Source organism: Orycteropus afer, unplaced genomic scaffold, assembly GCF_000298275.1.
Source record: "Orycteropus afer afer isolate SDZICR_OR568_19922 unplaced genomic scaffold, OryAfe1.0 scaffold00332, whole genome shotgun sequence".
Taxonomy (NCBI): Eukaryota; Metazoa; Chordata; class Mammalia; order Tubulidentata; family Orycteropodidae; genus Orycteropus; species Orycteropus afer.
The window spans coordinates 1,481,417-1,501,327 of NW_006921919.1; the positions used below are offsets into that span (position 1 = coordinate 1,481,417).

Here is a 19,911-nt window from a genome sequence, read left to right on the forward strand (position 1 = left end):
TGTGTATGTATGTATATATATTGTTGTTATGTGTGATCAAGTCATCTCTGACTCATAGCCACCTCATGTACAACAGAATGAAAGACTGCCCAGTCCTGCACCACCCTCATGATCCCTACTGTACCTGAATCCATCAAGGCAGCCACCATGTCAATCCATCCCATCTTTTGTTGACCCTCCACTTCACCAAGCATGATATCCTTATCCAGGGAATGCTCCCTTCTGACAACATGACCAAGTAGGTGAGACAAAGTCTGGCCATTCTCACTTCCAAGGAGCATTCCAGCTGCACTTTTTCCAGGACTGATTTGTTAGTTCTTTTAGCAGTCCACGGTACTTTCAGCATTCTTCGCCAACATCACAACTCAAAGGCATCAACTCTTCCTCAGTCTTCCTTATTCATTGTCCAGCTCTCACATGCATAAAAGGCAATTGAAAATACCATAGTCTGGATTGCTGTTGTTGTTGTTTCATGCTGTCAAGTTGTGTCTGACCCCAAATACTGGTGATTCTTCTTTGTTTGCAACTTTTGCATTCCAATCACCAGTGATAATCAACACACCTTGATTACATGTTCAGTCAATTTCAGACTGATGAAGTTGATAAAGATCTTCAATTTCCTCATCTTTGGCTTTGGTGATTGTTGTGTAAATTTGAATAATAGTGGTATTAACTGATCTTCCTGGTAGGCATATGGATATTATCCTATCCCTGACAGCATTGTACTTCAGGATAGATCTTGATACATTCTTTGTGATGATGAATGCCACACCATTTCTCTTCAATTTTCATTCCCAGCATAGTAGATCATATGATTATCTGATAAAAATGGCCAAAACCAGTCCATTTCAGCTCACTAATGCCTAAGGTATCGATCTTTATGCATTCCATTTCATTTTTGACAACTTCCAATTTCCTAGATTCATACTTCATACATTGTATGTTCCAATTATTAATGGATATTTACAGCTATTTCTTCTCATCTTGAGACATGCCACATCTCACGTGGCACATGAATGGGGGTCCTGAAAGCATCACTCTATTCACATCATTAAGGTCAGCTCTACTCTGAAGAGGCAGCTCTTCTCCAGTCCTATTTTGAGTGCCTTCTGACCTGAGGGACTCATCTTCCAGCACTATATCACACAATATTTCAGGGCTATCCACACAGTTTTCCAGTAATATATCAGACAGTGTTTCACTGCATGTGATAGTTGGAACTGTGTATCAACTTAGCTGGACCACAATTCTGTGTGGTTTAAGCAGTTGTGATGTGGTTATTCCCATGATGGAATCAGATGAATATGTTTTGAGCAGCCAATCCATTGAAAGGGAGTTTCCCTAGGGGTGTAGCCTGCTTCCAGTATATTTATGGACATCCTGAGAAAAGATATATTCTTCTGTGGATCGGGATTCTGTTGTGCTGCCTACAACTGTCTGTGAGCAAACAATCCACTATTCAGTGTGGAGAACTTGGATTCATCATTCTTTGGAGTCAGCAGCCAGTATACTGTCTGCCAGCCTTGAGCTCCTCAGCCCCTGCAGCTGCAAGAGCTGGGAAAAAGCCTCCAGCTTGATGTTTGATCCAAGAACTTTGGACTTGCTAGCTTCTATAAGTGTGTGAGCCATTTTCCTAAGATAAATTTATATATACACACACACACACACACACACATAAGTTTTACTGGTTTTGTTTCTCTACAGTCTAACACACTACTATTCATAAGGTTTTCACATAAGGCTAATTCTTTGAGAAGTGGATGATTTCTTCCTTCTTCTAAGTCTGTCTTAGTCTGGAAACTCCGCTGAAACCATCCACCATGAATAATCTGCTGGCTTTTGAAACACTGGTGGCATAGCCTCCAGCTTCACAGCAACACTCAAGCTACCACAGCACAACAAACTGACAGACAAGTTTGTCTCCCTTAGCTGTTTCAAGCTGCTCTACTCATTTGCTGGTCTGCCCTGGCCTGATTGCTTACCTGCCCTGCCTCCATGCACACAAACTCTCCCCTTCTGCTGCTTTTGGGGCTGGCTTACCACAGCCTGCCTCCACGCACGCTATAGAAATTTATCTGTAATGAGAGAGAAATTTATCTCAAGGGAATGGCTCATGCAATTTCAGTGGCTGGCAAGTCCCAAATCCGTGGATCAAACATCAAGCTGGGGGCTTCTCCTGACTTACGCAGGTACAGGGCCTCACAAACTCAAGATTGGCAGGCAGTATAGCAGGCTGCTGGTTGCTGAGGCTGATGAATCCAAAATGGGCAGGAAAAATATCAGATTGTTGTTTCACAGGCTGCAAAGGCAACAATCCGAAGATAGGCAGGCAATACGCCAAGCCACTGGTTCAAGTCCAAGAACTGGAGATGATGATGGCCAAATGCAGGATCCAAAGTGAACAAATAGCCAGAGACTTTCCCAACGCTTTTCCATACACACTGGAAGCAAGCCCCGAAGGCAACTTCCCTTCAACTAATCAGGTGCTCACAGCAGATTCCACCCTGGAGGTGATTATACCACATCCAGTCACATCATGGGGAAAAACTGCATCACAACTGTTAAACCACTCAAAATCACGGCCCAGCCAAGATGACATATAACCTTAACTACCACAGATGCCTTGAAAGAAAGGCCTGGTGATCTACTTCACAAAGATCAGCCACTGAAATCTCTATGGAGCACAGTTCTACTGTGCATAAATGGAGTCCCTATGAGTTGAAATATACTCGATGGCAACTAGCTTTTGGTGTAAAAAGTATTGTTCTGAAATAAATTGAATGTGGATACTACTTTCAAATGTGGGTGCTACTTTTGGGGAAATATGTATAAATAACCAACACATAAGTTAGAAAGTAATAAATGACACATGAGCTACAGGCAGTGTGCTATGGGAGTTCAGAGTGAGAAAGTCCATCTGATAAAGAGAACCAATGATAAATCTCAGGACAATTTAGGTTTATTAACGGGCTGTGGCAAGAGAGCCCAGAGGAACTATGTCATTTTCCTCAAGAAGGTAAGAGATGGGATTATTGTAGGATCTGTGAGAGGAGAAATTTAGGTAAGAACCAAAATGAAGGGATGTGTTGAGAGGGATGAAGCAGGGCAGTATGAAAAGGAGTTATCAGCAGGTGGGGGCTGAAAAGCAGGCTAAGGGTCCTAGTTCCTTAGAAACTATGAAGTTCAGATAAAACACAGAATGTTGTATCCATAAACCCCTTATCTGAAACTCTGCACCTGGCTGGGAATCAAGGCTGCTTTCCCTGTTAAAGTGATCCATATGGTTCAGATCCTTCAGGCAAAAGTGGAGATGCTCCATTTTCACTGATATTTACTCGATATTTCCAACAACAAAGTTGCTGACAACCTATGATTTCAGAGAATAAGGTTTTTCTGCACTGGCTCCTTTTCTTCTTTAACAGAAGCAGTTTTCCAGGCTCACAAGAGGAGGCAGAGATTGTAAGGGAAGGCTTCGAGGCTGGGACAGAGTGGGGAAGGTCATAGGAAGTAGATGGAATCTTAAATAGGTAATTGATAATCTGCATAGCAGGGACTGAAAAACGCATGAAAATCCACAACTCCGTGCTAATCATTCATGCTAAACTCCTAGAACCATATTTTTAAAATCAAAATATCCAGTAATTGCAAACTGACTGATTTGATTTTGAGCCTTTCACTTCTTTGTACCAAGTATCTGGAGAAAAGAGAAATAAGCCTTAATTGACTCAAACGGAAAGTAGAAAATTGGAGCTCGGCAACCATTTACTCCTTGAAAAATTGAGAATTTACTGAGAAAGAAATTCTCAGGGCTGCAAGCTAACAAAACATCCTAAATATTGCAAATATATTACTCCACAGTGGCAAAATGCAGGCCTTAACAAAGTCCAGTAGAGTTTGCAGTACACTAATTTGAATCCCAATTGGAGCAGACTTGCTATTCAACTAGATGTGATGAACATCCACAAACCCAACACTAAGCCTGAGTATTTATTGGTCAATTTACGGAAAAGGTGCTTTCCTCAAATCCATGGGCCTGAGCCTGAGCCATTATAAAACACTTTCCTGTTTGGATTGCTGCTTTCTGCATTTTCTGCACAATAAATGGTTCTGATTCACCACAAAGGTCACCATTAGATAAGATAATATTGGCTTTTAGATGCTAGGTAATATATGATAAAAGCTGTGAATTTCAGATAATGTACATGTCAGAGTTTTCGGTATTTTTTTTCCATTTAAAGTAGCCAATAGAGCTTTTCTAATCTAAAACTGCATTACTAGAAGGAGCAAAACTATTTGGAAAAACTAGTAGAGTGTTTTGTGCATTATGGATAGGCACTGGGTTTAATAAATGAGTTGTGTATGGACTGAAAAGGAGGTATTAATCCAGGTTCAAAAGTTTACTTCTAGAATAAAATACATACACTAAGGAAACTGACTCCAAAAAGTTGGTGACAAAAAAATCCTATCTATTAAGAATTCAGCCTCTACAAAATAAATTCTCAAAAATATAATCTCATCTGTGTCATAACTTCCAATCCTGATGCTCGAACCAAACATTTTCATCTTTTATTAACCACAAAACAAATAACTCTCCACCAGTGAGATGCTCCTTCCTTTAGCTTTAAGACTTGTTGCAAAGATTGATTTTTAATTATTTATGCCTATGATTCCAGTTAGTTTAATTATTCTTATTTTCATCATAGCATCAGCGATCACATGAAGACCCTGCAGCTCTGAAGTTCAGCTTCTACGAAGTAATCTCAGCTGGTCCCCATGCACCCTCCGAGCTTAGAGCCTTGCAGAAGAGATGTTTGGTCCCCGGGTGGTATGCCAGCCACATCGAGAGATGGCTTGTTTATTTCCCCCCCTTTCAGGTACTGAGCAATAAAAATTTATACTATGTTATACTCTCATTAAGCTGATGACTTTGCCTCTAGGATAGAGGAAGTTTTTAGTCATTACAATGTTACAAGCTTTTACTCTTTTGTTGTAAATAATGAGAGTACAACAAAGAATAATAGATAAATAGAGGTAGAAAAGCTGTTTCCTTTCTTTCTAAGAGTATTTCAGGATAATTCTCCTTGCTTTATTTTCTAGTACATAGCTTTCCTGATTGTGAAATGCTTCAGAAGTTTTAGAGCCCTTATTCTTATTCTGAGAAGAAAGATTGAGAACCTCTTAACTAAACAAGACAAATCTTGTTTTGCTCAATTAAGTGCCATTATTTTCCTTTCAAACCACCTTGTTCCATTTTCCTAAGTCCTATGTTTCTCTTGGCTTCCTTGTTCCTCTGTTTTGCCAGGCATCAACCTAGGTTATAAAATCAGCCCTTATAGAGAATTTCACAAGCAAACCAAGTACAACAAATGCAGTATATGTGTGTTTGCCTAGAATCGCACTGTTGAATATGATAGCTACCACAAATGGGTACTTAAATTTATTTTAAAGCTAAATAAAATTAAAAATGTTGTTCCTCTGTCACTTCAGTCACATTTCAAATGCTCAATGACCACATATTAGACAGAGCAAGTGTATAACATATCTGTCACCACAGAACTGGACAGTGCTGACCTAGACTAAATGGAGTACTGTTTTAGGGAAAGGTATGGGAAAGGGTTACATTGCAGGACTTGTGGCTTTCCATTATGGTCCCCTGTCACTTTATCTTGTAGAACCACTCCTCTCCCTCATCAGAGTATTAAGTCAGTGCTTCCCCTTAGTCTGTTGAACTTCTGTCCTCACTCAGGTTCTCTGAAAGTCTTGTATTCTTCTCCAAGGAGATCATCAGAGCACTTCTTTCAATGTTACTGGGCCACTCTTGAAAGGAAATGTGAAGAATAATGTGTCCTCCTCTCATTACATCTGGTCTTATGCACTCCTTTCTGGCTTGAATGATGGAATCATTATTTGGTTTGTTTTTAATCTTGGTTCCCACTTGTAATTTTTGTAGTCACATTTCTAAGCTGTCTTGGCCCCCTCCAATGGCTTCTTTGTTTTCACAGTGCCTGCAGTACTTCTCAGATTACAAAACATGAATGCATTTAATTGAGGTGACTTATTTCTTGTTCCAGGTCATTAATGAGGATGACCTGGTTAAGTCTAACAGCAATGTATATAAATCCCTTCAGGACCCTGTCCCTCCTTGAATAAGCTCAGAGTGTAGAAATTTTTCATTGTACAGTTAACATGCATTGTCTATTTTTGTTTATTTCTTTTGTAATTTAGTTGCTAATTATTGATGGGCAACAGCTAAGAACTGATCCAGCTACAGTGATGGATGAAGTACAGAAGTTTCTGGGAGTGTCTCCTCATTATAATTACTCTGAAGCTTTAACGTAAGTTCATTTTCTAATTAATTGATAGACGTGTCAACAGAGAACTGATTTTAAAGAAATTGTAGTTTAATGATGCAGTTGTCAAGGTAGCTATTTTCTTATGGTTGTTATTAGGCACCATTGAGTTCATTTTTTGTCTCATAGCAAACCCATGTGAGAGAGTAGAACTACCCCCATAAGATTTCCTAGGCAGAAAAGGTTTTTCTCCCACGGAGACAAATCACCAGCCTTTCTGTTAGAAGCCAGTTAACCATTGCACCAGCAGGGATCCCACCTATTTCCTTACATACTGATTATTTTCCAGTTTGACATTAAGCACTTGGGAAAGAATGTTTCAATAGTATGACAAAGAAATGTAATAAATCCTCTGCTGATGGCTAAATATGCCCTTGACCCATTTCATAATACCAGATTGCAAAGATTTCCTTGGAAGGAAATTAGGAAAACAAAACAGTTGTAATCCTAAAACAACAATGAACCCTAGAAGAGGCTACTTGAAATATAAGTTGGTAGTGACTGAGCCTACCTATAAGACAGTAAGTATTAAGGCCTTTTGTAAATATAAAGGTTAGGTAGTTTATGAGCCAACTCCTTTCTCCACTGTGCAATTCCAGAAATAACATCATATAGCAAGAAATTGCCCAAAAGGTGACTGGCTAGGCAGAGAGTAGTATTGCTACTATTATTACTGTCACCTCTCAGTGTAGTGGTTAAAGCATTTGGTTGCTAACTAAAAGGTAAGCAGTTTGAACCCACCAGCTGCTCCATGGCAGAAGGATGAGGCAGTTTGCTTCTGTAAAGATTGACAGCCTTGAAAACTCTATAGGGAAGTTCTACTTTGCCCTAAAAGGTCACTATGAGTCGGAATTGACTTGTCAGCCATAGATTAGTTCTCCTTCAGAGGGCTCAGCAGTTACAGGGCTTGTTTGTTATTCTTTTGCTAGTTCCTTCTGATTTTCTTAAATATTGAGCTCTGGTAGCATAGTGACTAAGGCATTTGACTGCTAACCAGAAGGCTGGCAGTTCAAACCCACCAGCCACTCCTCGGAAGGAAGGTTGGGCAATCTACTTTCCGTAGTGATACCACCTCAGAAACCCAAGGAAGAGTCGCTATGTGTCAGGTCTGACTCGATGGCACATAACAACAACAACCACAACAGAGCCAGAACTAGGGTAAAGGGAGAGGCACTGGGATTCAAAATTGAAGGAGGCATTCACTCTCAGGCATATGTAACTGCCCGCATGTAATCACTTACTTAAATTTTGTGTCTCCTGTCTCACCCTAGTCTTGGCACTGGGTTTTATTTAGTATCTAAGTTCTCCATTTTTCCTTGTCCATTTATAATGCCTGACAGTCACATTTATGAGAGTTGTGTTTGTTTCTATGGTCCATACATCGACCAGCTCAAAGCTACTGACTTGGATGGATCTTCCTCTATATTTATTTTCATTATTTTAGGCTCATAGACGAAGCCTACAAAAGACTCTGTTATATAATTTTCCATTATATTTCTCAGTATAAACCACCATTCTGTAGATAATGAATATTCCTATATCAGTACAGGAAGTGAGAAGCAGGTTTCCTTTAATTTCAGCATCCCTTGCAGTAAAATGTTTGGCAAGAAAACATAAACAGCTTATATCTTATATAAACTATATGAGGAGACACATGTAAGAGAGACTTTTGGTTTGGAGGACAAAGAAGTAGGTGAAACTCTGGAGTTTTGAGCTTCTGTTCCAAGAGTCATTTACTTTGTTGTTACTATTAACCTCTGATCTATGTCTTTTCTATATTACAAATAAGTTAACAGCTTAAGATTCAAGTACCAACACAGACACCAGCCTTAGGTATTTAACATTCAGCCTGACCTTAAAGAAAACTGAGTGATTTTAGATTGTAGTTAGAAATTCAAGTCTACCTTCTGCTTTATATATTTTTAAGCATCTTTTAGGGGGGAAAAAAAATAAAAGCTTTTGTTTTCTAAACAGTTTTCTATTTCTGTTGGCTTATCTTTGGGTCTTTTTTATAGAGTATCTAGCAAAGCATTGTATTTCAGAAGAAAGTATCGTATTCTGTAAAGACATAATCTCCTTTTTCTTTATGGCATGGTCCTTGACTTGCATGCTGTGTATTTGTCCCCTCTGCATCCAGCTCAGCAGCAAGCTTTTTATTCATCTCCACAACCAAGAAAAGGCAATGTTAAACTTCAGAGAATTAATATCAAAGCAATGTACTGTATACAAAGAACCATGGGTCACTTTGCACCTGACTAAAATTACCCATTATATGATTCTTTAACCTGGTTGGAGGCTCAGTGGGTGAAGTGGCAAGATAAGATATGTGTAGTCCTTGAAACCACAGTTTCCAGTCTAGCAGGGTTGCCCAAGGCCTCACCCTGCTGACAGAGATAATGTACTTCTACTCAGATTCTTTTTATATTTTCTTGTCAGTCATCAGTTGGCCTGACATACCTTATAAAAACCAGCAGTGCACCTGGTTGTAGAATATTTGGAAGTTTCATGTGATTGTCTTGGGTCTAAATTGTTCCTCCTTCACCTCATGCCCTCTGTGGTTGTTTATCTGAACGTGCTGTCACGGATGGAGTAACTGTTTCTATGGGAGGTCTGGTGGCACAGTGCCTAAGGCATTTGACTGTTAACCAGAAGGCTGGTGGTTCAAACCCACTAGCTACTCCTCAGAAGGAAGGTTGGGCAATCTACTTCCATACTGATACTGCCTCAGAAACCCAAGGAGGGCTTGCTATGAGTCAGATCCGACTTGACAGCAGTGAGTTTGGTTGGTTTTTTTGTTTTTTTTTTGGTTTTTGGGTTTTTTTTTTCCATAACTGTTTTGATAGTTTTTTCTCTTACACTTTGAAAATGGTAGGGATGACTAGGGGTTCAGAAATTTATGTTCTCAGAAATGCCATCTATACCAGTTGGCAAGAGATCCTGTGTACTTTGATATTGCCTATTGATTTATCTGCTAGTGACAGGGAAGACTACCACTTTGGTACAAAAGAAGAAAAAAAAAGTTTAATAAGTCCTCTAAGAATGTACTGAGCTGCCAATATATATGAATTCTTAACTCAGCACATAAATCCAGTGCTTTGCACACAGTAGAATGAATAGATGAAATTAAGTCTATACAAAAGTTTTACTATACAATCTTGGCATGAAAGAATTCTCAAATTTAAGAGCTTCCTAAACTAGTTATCTTCAATATAGCAAATTCCAATGTCAAAATTATTTTCAAGAAAAAGAGCAATAAGCTTCCATTGTAAAGTGTTGTTTATTCTTTTGCACAATCTCTAAAGAAAGTGTTCAAGATTTCAGAATTTCATACAAAGTTAATAGTTAGTCTGTGATGTCCTAAAAATGACTTAGTAATATCATTATTTCACAGTGGCTGCAACATTGAACTCAGAGATAGCAATGAGTGGGAAGATAGCTCAAGACCAGGTGACATTTCATTCTACTATACAGAGGGCCACGATGAGTAAAGCTGACTCAACAGCACATAACAACATCATCAGGATTTAAAATGATTTAGTGCATATGTAAGAGAACAAATATGATTTTCTTAGTGAGTATGAATCTGATTTGACATAAACAGTGTAATCTTCAAACTCTATATGAGGGAATTTTCTCACTCACTTATGTAAATTAACATTTTACCATTCCAATTCAACATCATCTAAATTGTAAATAGTCTTGATACACTGACATTACTGTAGTTGACTGCCATTGAGTCGAACTTGAGTCATAGCAACCCCTCCTTGGGTTTCTCAGTCAGTAGCTCTACGGAAGTAGACTGCCCAATCTTCCTTCCAATGATATAGTATTAAAACATACTGATCATTTGGGAAAAAACACAAAAAATAATGCTTAGCAAAGAATTCTGCTAATTTATGTAAATCTCAAAATAGACAATGAGAGTTTGAAGGCCGGAGATTGACTGGAGTTGTAATTGGTTTGGTTGGTTGCTTGGTTTTGTTTGGTGGATGAGGCTCAGTTATGTTGTAAAGAACTGACACTACTTCCAAATTCAGAAGGATTTCAATTGCTTTAATATCACACCCACAGGTAACCAAGTATGTATTTCTCAGGGTTCTTTCCCAGCTCACTTGAGATGAGTTTGAGTCAAAATGTGCCATATTAGAACATTTTTTAGTAGCAATAAATAGCCATGGTATCTATTATCTGCTAAAATCTATTGATTCCCCAGATGACCTGTGAAAGATCACCTAGGAATGCTAAGAAAGGAAAGAGAAGAAAATTGTCTACTGCGGTTTCTTTTGATGAATTTGTTTTTATAAGTGGTTGTAACATTTCAAAATCAGTATACTTTTGTATATTCCTAATATTTTACATATGTTGCCTCAAAATAACACTATGTGGTAGGTAATATTAGCTTCATTGTTTTTCAGATGAAAACACTGAGACAGATTAAAAATAAGCCAAAAGTCATTCAGTAAGTAAGTTCAGGAGGAAGGATTGAAATTCAGTCAGTCTAGCTCTGGAGCCTACACTGCTAAATTCTAAATTGGCACAAGATATTAGAACCAGAGAAAAACATTATTGTAATTTTTTACTAATGAATAGTGTATCAACTGGAAGTACTTCCTTCAAAAAAAAACCCTGAAACTACACATGAGCTTTTTAAGTTGTCTCAGACGTTATTATGAAAATAATCTATTTCCAGACACACTGAATATCACTTTGCATGATGTGTAATCATCATGGGTTGTTGTCAAGTCAATTCTAACTCATGGTAACTCCATGTGTTACAGAGTAGAACTGCTCCATAGGGCTTCCTTGACTTAATTGCCCACCTTTTCTTCCACAGTGCCACAGGGTGGATATGCAAATTAAAACCACATTATGGTACTACTGCATACCCATTGGAATGGCTATAATCCAAAAGACAAACAACATCAAATGTTGGCAAGAAGGTAGCAGAACTGGAATTCTCATATAACTACTGGGAATGTAAAATGTACAGCCACATTGGAAAACAGTTTGGAAGTTTCTTAAAAATTAACAGAGGCTTACTGTACAACCCAATCCTAGGAATGTACTCCAAGAGAAATGAAAACATGTGTTGATAAAGATTTATATGTAAATGGTCATAGCATCATTATTTAGCCAAAGACTAGACATAATACAACTGTCTATCAACCAGTGAAAGGATTAATAAAATTTGGTATACCCATACAAAGGGATACCACTCAACAATAAAAAGGAGATGCCCAGAAAAAAGTAAAGTTAGCATCAGAAAGCAGATCAGTGGTTTCCAGAAGCTGGAGGTGACACCTAGAATGAACTGGAATGGGCTCAAGGGATTTTCAGAGTAATGGGAAATGTTTTAAAATTGGATTCTGGTGATAATTATTGTTGTTGTTGTTGTTATGTGCCGTCGAGTCGGCCCCGACTCATAGCGACCCCTCCTTGGGTTTCCGAGGCAGTATCACTACGGAAGTAGGATTGCCCAACCTTCCTTCCGAGGAGTGGCTGGTGGGTTTGAACCGCCAGCCTTCTGGTTAGCAGTCAAGTGCTTTAGCCACTATGCTACCAGAGCTCCCGGTGATAATTATACGAGTATGTAAATTTGCTAAAAATTGTTAAATTGTACACTGATAATTGGGAGCTCTGGTGGCGTAGTGCCTAAGGCATTGACTACTAACCAGAAGGCTGGTGGTTCAAACCCACCATCCACCCCTTGGAAGGAAGGTTGGGTAATCTACTTCCTTAGTGATAAAACCAAAAAACAAACTCACTGCTGTCGAGTCAGATCTGACTCATGGTGACCCCTCCTTGGGTTTCTGAGGCAATGTCACTATGGAAGTAGATTGCCCAATCCTCCTTCCGAGGAGTGGCAGGTGGGTTTGAATCACCAGCAACCACCTCAGAAACCCAAGGAGGGGTCGCTATGAGTCGGATCCAACTCAACAGCAGTGAGTTTGGTTTGGGAATTGATTAATGTTATGACATGTGAATTATACAAAAAAAAAAAAAAAAGGCTCTTAAGTCGCCAGATATTAATACATGATTGTTTTGATTTTGAAATTTACCTGTATTATATGAAATTCCCACCACTCATCTGACAGTTTTTCACACTGTGGTAGCTTGCATGTTGCTGGGATACTGGAAGCTGTGCCACCAGTAGTTCAAATACCAACAAGGTCACTCATGGTGGACTGGCTGCAGTGGAGCTTCCAGACTAAGACAGACAAGAAGAAGAATATGGCCATCCATTTCTGAAAAATGTTGTCCACTGAAAACTTTATGAATAGCACTATCTGACATATTACTGGAAAATATTATGAATAGCAGTGAAACAGTGGCTGATGTAGTGCCAAAAGATGAATGCTTCAGGTTGGAAGTCAAAATAGGACTGAGGAAGAGCTCCATCCTCAAAGATTTGCCCTTAATGATGTGGATGGAGTACAGCTTTCTGGACCTTCATTTGCTGATGTGGCACAACTCAAAATGGGAAGAAATAGCTGAAAATATCCATTAATAATCAGAATGTGGAATATACGAAGTATAAATCTAGAAAACTTGCAAATAGTCAAAAATGAAATGGACTGCATAGAGATCAATATCCTAGGTATTAGTGAGCTGAAATGGACTAGTATTGCCCATTTTGAATCTGTCAGTAACGTGCTCTACTATGCTAGGAATGACAAATTGAAGAGAATTGACATTGTCTTCATCATCAAAATGAACATTTCAAGATCTGTCCTGAAGTATAGTGCTGTCATAGGATAATATCCATACATCTACAAGGAAGACCAGTTAATATTACCATTATTTAAATGTATGCAACAACCACAAAAACAAAAGATGAAGAAATGGAAGACTTTTACCAACTATTGCAGTCTGAAATTGACCAAATTGAAATCAAGATGTATTATTATTAGTGGTTAGAATGCAAAAGATGGAAACAAAGAAGCAGCATTGGTAGATGGAAAAGAGGGCTTTAGTGAAAGAAATAACACTGGAGATCTCATGATAGAATTTGCAAGACCAATGACTTTTTCATTGCAAATACCTTCTTTCAACAGAATAAATGGTGACTATGCACATGAACCTCACCAGATGGAATGCATAGGAATAAAATCAACTACATCTGTGGAAAGAGGTGATGGAGAAGCTCAATATCATTAGTCAGAACAAAGCCAGGAGCTGACCATCAATTACTCATATGCATGTTCAACTGGAAGCTAAAGAAAATTAAGATAATTCCATGAGAGCCAAAATATGACCTTGAATGTATCACACCTTAATTTAGAGACCATCTGAAAAATAGATTTGATGTTTTGAACACAAATGACTGAAGACCAGATGAGTTGTGGGATGACATCAAGAACATCATACATGAAGAAAGCAAAAGGTCATTAAAAAGACAAGAAAGGAAGAAAAGAAACAGAATTTGGGTGAAGGGAAAGGCAATATGAAACTCTAAAAAAAGAGAAAAAAAAATGACCAAAAGGGATGTCAGAAGACGCTCTGAGACTTGCTCCTGAACGGAGAGTAGCTAAAGCAAATGGAAGAAATGATGAAATGAAAGAGATAAACAGAGGGTTTAAAAAGGCAGCTCAAGCAAACAAAGTAAAGTGATATAATGAAATGTGCAAAGTACTGCAATAAGAAAACCAAAAGGGAAGAACACACTAGGCATTTCTCAAGCGGAAAGAACTGAAAGAAAAAAAAAAAAATTAAGACTTGAGTTGCAATATTGATGGATTCAATGGACAAAATCTTAAACGATGCAGAAAGCATCAAAAGAAGATGGAAGGAATACACAGTGTCAGTGTACAAAAAAAGAATTGGTCAATGTTTAACCATTTCAGGATATAGCTTATGATCAAATCTTCCTTATTTAAGGAAGAAACCCAAGCTACACTGAAGGTTTTGATGAAAAAAATAATAAAAAAATAACAAAGTCGCTGCTGTCGAGTCGATCCCAACTCATAGCAAACCCCCCCCCCCCTTGAGTTTCCTAGGTGGTATCTCTAGGGAAGTAGATTGCCCAATCTTCCTTCTGAAGAGTACCTGGTAGGTTTGAACCACCAGACTTCTGGTTAGCAGTCAAAAACAAAGCCCTAGGAATTGATGGAACACCCATGAGTTGTTTCCACCAACAGATGCAGCTCTGGAGGCATTTGCTCATTTATGGCAAAAAATTTCAAAGACAACTACATGGCCAACAAACTGGAAGAGATCCATATTTGTGCCCATTCCAAAGAAAGGTGATCCAACAGAATGCAAAAATAATGGAACAAAATCATTAATATCACATGCAAGTAAAATTTTGCCAAAGATAATTCAAAAATGGTGGCAGCAGTATATTAACAAGGAACTGCCAAAAATTCAAGCTGAATTCAGGAGAGGACATGGAATGAGGGATATCATTGCTGATATCAGATAGATCATGGCTGAAAGCAAAAAATACCAGAAAGATGTTCACCTGTGTTTTATTGACTATGCAATTGCATTGAACTATGTGGATCATGGCAAATTATGGATAGCATTGTGAAGAATGGGGATTACAGAACACTTAATTTTGCTCATGAGGAAACTGCATAGACCAAGAGGCAGTCATTTGAACAGATCAAGGGAGTAGTGAATGTTTAAAATCAAGAAATGGGTATGTCAGGATTATATCCCTTCACCATATTTATTCAATCTGTATGCTGAGCAGATAAGCCAAGAAGCTGAACCATATGAAGAACAATGTGGCATCAGCATTGGATGGACTCATTAACAACATTGGACTCATTAACAACCGGCAATATGCAGATGACACAACCTTCCTTGCTGAAAGCGAAGAGGACTTGAAGCCCTTACTGTTGAAGACCAAAGACTACAGCCTTCCATATGAATTACACATCAACATAAGGAAAAATAGAAAAAATCCATACAACTGGACCAATTAGCAGCATCACGATAAATGGAGAAAAGACTGAAATTGTCAGAGATTTCATTTTCCTTGTATCCACAATCAATGCCCATGGAAGCAGCAGTCAAGAAATCAGACAACTTATTGCACCGGGTAAATCAACTCCAAAAGACCTCTTGAAAGTGTTAAAGAATAAAAGTGTCTCTTTGAAGACTAAGGTGCACCTGACTGGAGCCACTGGATTTTCAATAGCCTCATATGCATGTGAAAGCGGGACTATGAATAAGGAAGACAGAAGAATTGGTGCATTTGAATTGGTGTTGAAGACTACTGAAAATACCACAGACTCCCAGCAGAATGAACAAATCTATCTTGGAAGAAGTACAGCCAGAATGCTCCTTAGAAACAAGAAGGGCCTGACTTCATCTCACGTACTTTGGTCATGTTGTCAGAAGGGACCAGTCCCTGGAAAAGGATATCATGCTTGGTAGAGGGTCAGTGAAAAAGAGAAGACCCTAAATGAGATGGATTGACACAGTGGCTATCATGATGGGCTCAAGCATAGAAAATATTGTGAGAATGGCACAGGACCAGGCAGTAATTCATTCTGTTATATGTAGGACAGCTATGCATTAGAGCCAACACAACAGCACCTAACAACAACAACAACAACATATGCAATATTCTTCCATGGAAATTATATTTCAATTTAAAGCCATTTCAAACAAACTTTCTAAATATAATCTGAATGTTCCCTAAGCTTCATCTATCTGCCCAAGGGTAGAATTGTCATATTTTTGTTAATATAGAAATGTTACCAGTCTGAAGGTGAATCACTGGGTATCTTAGTGTCCTTCTCTACAAATCTCTTCCAGCTATTTCTAGCTGTTCCCAGATGATACTCCTCACAAGCTTAAAACCCACATTAACAAAGTTTTATTGAATGACTATTTTGTGCATGAGTCTGTGCATTCAAGTAGGAAAAATCCCTACCTCCAGGACAGGGTAGAGATAAAGATACTAAACAACAAATGAAATTTTTCCTACATGCTTATTGTCTACAAACTTTAATAGAAATGCTGAGCCATGGTCACTGCTGCCAGTGCCTATGTAAGAAGGTTGTTTCCTTGCTATTCCACCAGACACCAGTGATACATAAAGATATTTTTTTATAATTGACCATTGAACAATGTGGAGGTTAGTGGCACCATCCTCCTGTGTAGTCAGAAATCCGTGTATGACTTTTGACTCCCTCAAAACCTAACTACTAATAGCTTACTGTTGACCAGAAGCTTTACTGATGACATTAAGTCGATTAACATAATTCTTGCCAAATAGTGTTAGATTTCACATGAAGACATATACATATACAACAGATAAGTTTATTAACTTTATGGAATGATGATTATTTATTACTCACTAAGTGAAAGTGGATCATCATAAAGATCTTCATCCTCTGTGCATTCAAGTTAAGTAGGCTGAGGAGGAGGAGGAAAAGGAAGGATTAGTCATGCTGTCTTGAGGGTGGCAGAGGAGGAAAAGGTGGAGGAAGTGGAAGGGGAGGCAGAAGAGGCAGGGACACTCATTGTTACTTTACAGAAATATATTGTAATTTCTGTCTGACTTTTTCCTTTTCCTTTCTCTAAATATGTTTCCATATGGTGTCAATGCTTTTTCCACCATGTGCTTTAGTTTCAGTGCTTACATCGTAGAAGAGTCCATGTCATAAAAGAAGACAAAAGCAGTCTGGAACCCTTCTGCCAGACTATCTAATTTGTTTTCTGGCATTCCTTCTTCTATGTCTGTTTCCTCATCATCTGGCACCGGTTCAGAAGCACTCATCTCCATCAAATCATCTGCTGTTAATTCTTCTGGTGTGGTGTCTATTAGGTCTCAAATTTCTCCAAGATCCATATTGTTTTCTTAAAAAAAAAAAAGTATATCTATAAGTAGATCCACACAGTTCAAACCTGTGTTCTTCATGGGGCAGATGTATTTGGAGGGACACTGCTGCTGTGTAAATAAATAGGTAGAAAGAGATCTTTGTCCAACTTCTGTTAGGTTTTTCAGTTGGGCTTCAGATAGCTTTGCTTATGTCCTCAAACTCACAAGTTGTTTCATCAACAATAGTCCTTTCACTTTCTGTCTGGGACTGTTCTCTCTAGCTGACCCAACATAGAAAACAGACATGATCTCCTTTTCCACCTTCCTCTCCCTTTCAACCTCATGCAGACAGACATCAGTGCCCATGAGCTAATGTACATAAATGCCTGCCTAATGTACATTAGCGCCTGGATGTCAGCTACACTCACTCACACACACACACACACATACAAACAACTTTGTTTCCTCAGTAAAGCCTGGCACAACACCCCACTGCACAACATTGAATCAATCAGCAGAGATGACAAAAAAAGCAATTTTTCTTTTGATTCATAACATGTGCATGTTTCTTAGAAAAACATTTTCTCAAAAGACCTTCACTTTAACTTAAGTTATATGTATGCTCCAGTTTTGTATCTATTGTGTGGTGCATTAACAAAAAAATAATAACTGGTTTGGATTCTTAGATTTTATCATTTGAATACCTTATAAATGAGTTGGATTTAAATTGTGGAAGTTGCTAATAGCAAAATGTTAATGGTAATTACTACATCAATAGCAGACTCCAGAAATTGGTTTTATTAGTGCTTCCAGGCCTTCATGTACACATTATTTAAATATTAAGTCTTTATTTATGATCTTGTACTTCAAAGTATGACACTAATTAATTCAGTTGCTTTACTTATTCGAACATGGATATAAACAAGATGAAGACATACCATGTTGTATTCTGATTTCACACATTGCTTTAATAGCGATGAGAAATGACCCTTGCATAAGTAAGGTGAGATTAATCCTTCATTGCCTCTAATACTCAAAGCAGTAGGTACAGAGGCAGAGATCTAAGTCTGCATTCTTTTCGTAGGGGTATGTCCATAAATGCTATAAGGTTAGCTGCATAAACAAAGACTGCCTAAACAATAGACATGGCTACAAGGAGATCAATAATTCTAGGAAGATACAGACTCCTTAAAACAATTAACCATTTGAGATCAAAAGGGTAGTGTTTGCTTAAGGACAAAGTTCAGAAGGCAGGACTGATTAAGAGAGAAGGAAGACTGGAATGAGAAATATAGGGTGGAAGTGGGAGGAGTGATGTTACATTAAGGTGATTGTAATCAATTACACAAAACAAAATGTGTGTGAATTATTGAATGGAAAACTTATTTGATCTGTAAACTTTCACCCAAATAACAATAAAAAGTTTTAAAAAAATAAAATAGCTGGGCAACTAGGGGTTACACAAGCCCCAAACCCAGAGAATTAACTGCAAGAAGGGAAGGACATGATGCAAGCATGTATATTCATAGATTAGTTGGATGATAACCATGCATTAAAGCTACAATTACACATATTCACTGAGGACCCAACAAAAGCCTTTCCTGATTTTTAAGAAAATGTAAAGAACGCGACATTAAGATTGGAAAAAGACACATTAACAATCTGTGATATGCAGATGACACAACCTTGCTTGTTGAAAGTAAAGATGACTTAAAGTATTCACTGATGAAGATTAAAGACTACAGTCTGCAGTATGGATTAAACCTCAACATAGAGAAAATGAAAATCCTCACAACTGGACAAATAAGCAGCATCATGATAAATGGCAAAAAGATTGAAGTTGTCAGGGATTTCATTTTACTTGGATCCACAATCAACATCCTTGGAAGCATTAGTCAAGAAATTAGATTTCACATTGCTCTAGTCACATCTGGTGCAAAAGAACCCTTTAAAGTGTTGAAGAGCAAAGATGTCACTTTGAAGACTAAGGTGCACCTAACCCATGCCAGGGTATTTTCAGTCACCTTATATGTATGTGAAAGCTGGACAATGAATAATGAAGACAAAGAAGAGTTGATGCTTTTGAATTGTGGTGTTGGTGAAAAGTACTGAAAATACCACAGGCTGCGGAAAAAAAAAAAAAAAAAAAAAATCTGTCCTGGAAGAAGTGCAGCCAGAGTAGAGTGCTCCTTGGAATGGAAAATGGCCAGACTTTATCTCACCTACTTTGGTCATGTAGTTGCACAGTAATGTATCAGACAGTGTTTCTCTGCTATTCATAAGGTTTTCCCTGGCCAATTTTTTGAGAAGTGGATAACCTTCTTCCTCTTCCTAGTCTGTCTCAGTCAGTTGAAACCTGTGCACCATGTGCAACCCCGCTGGATTTGAGACACTGGTGGCACAGCCTCAAGCCTCACAGCAACACGCTACCATAGCAGAACAAACTGACAGACAAGTTTGTCTCCCTTAGCTGTCCAAAACCTCTACACCCTCCCCACCCTCCCCTTACATAGATTGCTGCCTCTTTCCTGCTGCTTGGGAGGGACATGTGTGGCCTAGGTCCCTGGCCTTACCTGGATCCCTGCCTCTGCTTCCTCACTCTGTCCTGCCCCCCACACACACTTTTTCTTTGCTTTCCCACCACCTGGGAGGGCCATGGTCTGGGTCCCTGCCCTTACCTGGATTCCTGCCTCTGCTTCCTTGCAGAAGGATGACAGAAGGATGTCATCCTCATGAATAGATGACAGAAGGAGACTCTGAAACTTGCCCTTGAGTGGAGAGTTG

General features: G+C 38.6%; 1 protein-coding gene across 1 annotated transcript in view; it reads left to right on the forward strand.

Moving 5' to 3' along the window:
• The window catches only part of LOC103206850 (N-deacetylase and N-sulfotransferase 3), a 376,548-nt gene that overhangs the window by 324,112 nt on the left and 32,525 nt on the right, over nt 1-19,911 (forward strand). The window contains exons 10-11 of the mRNA XM_007952367.2: nt 4,704-4,874; nt 6,226-6,335. Coding sequence (XP_007950558.1) covers nt 4,704-4,874; nt 6,226-6,335 — 281 coding nt within the window. The remainder of the gene's footprint in view (nt 1-4,703; nt 4,875-6,225; nt 6,336-19,911) is intronic.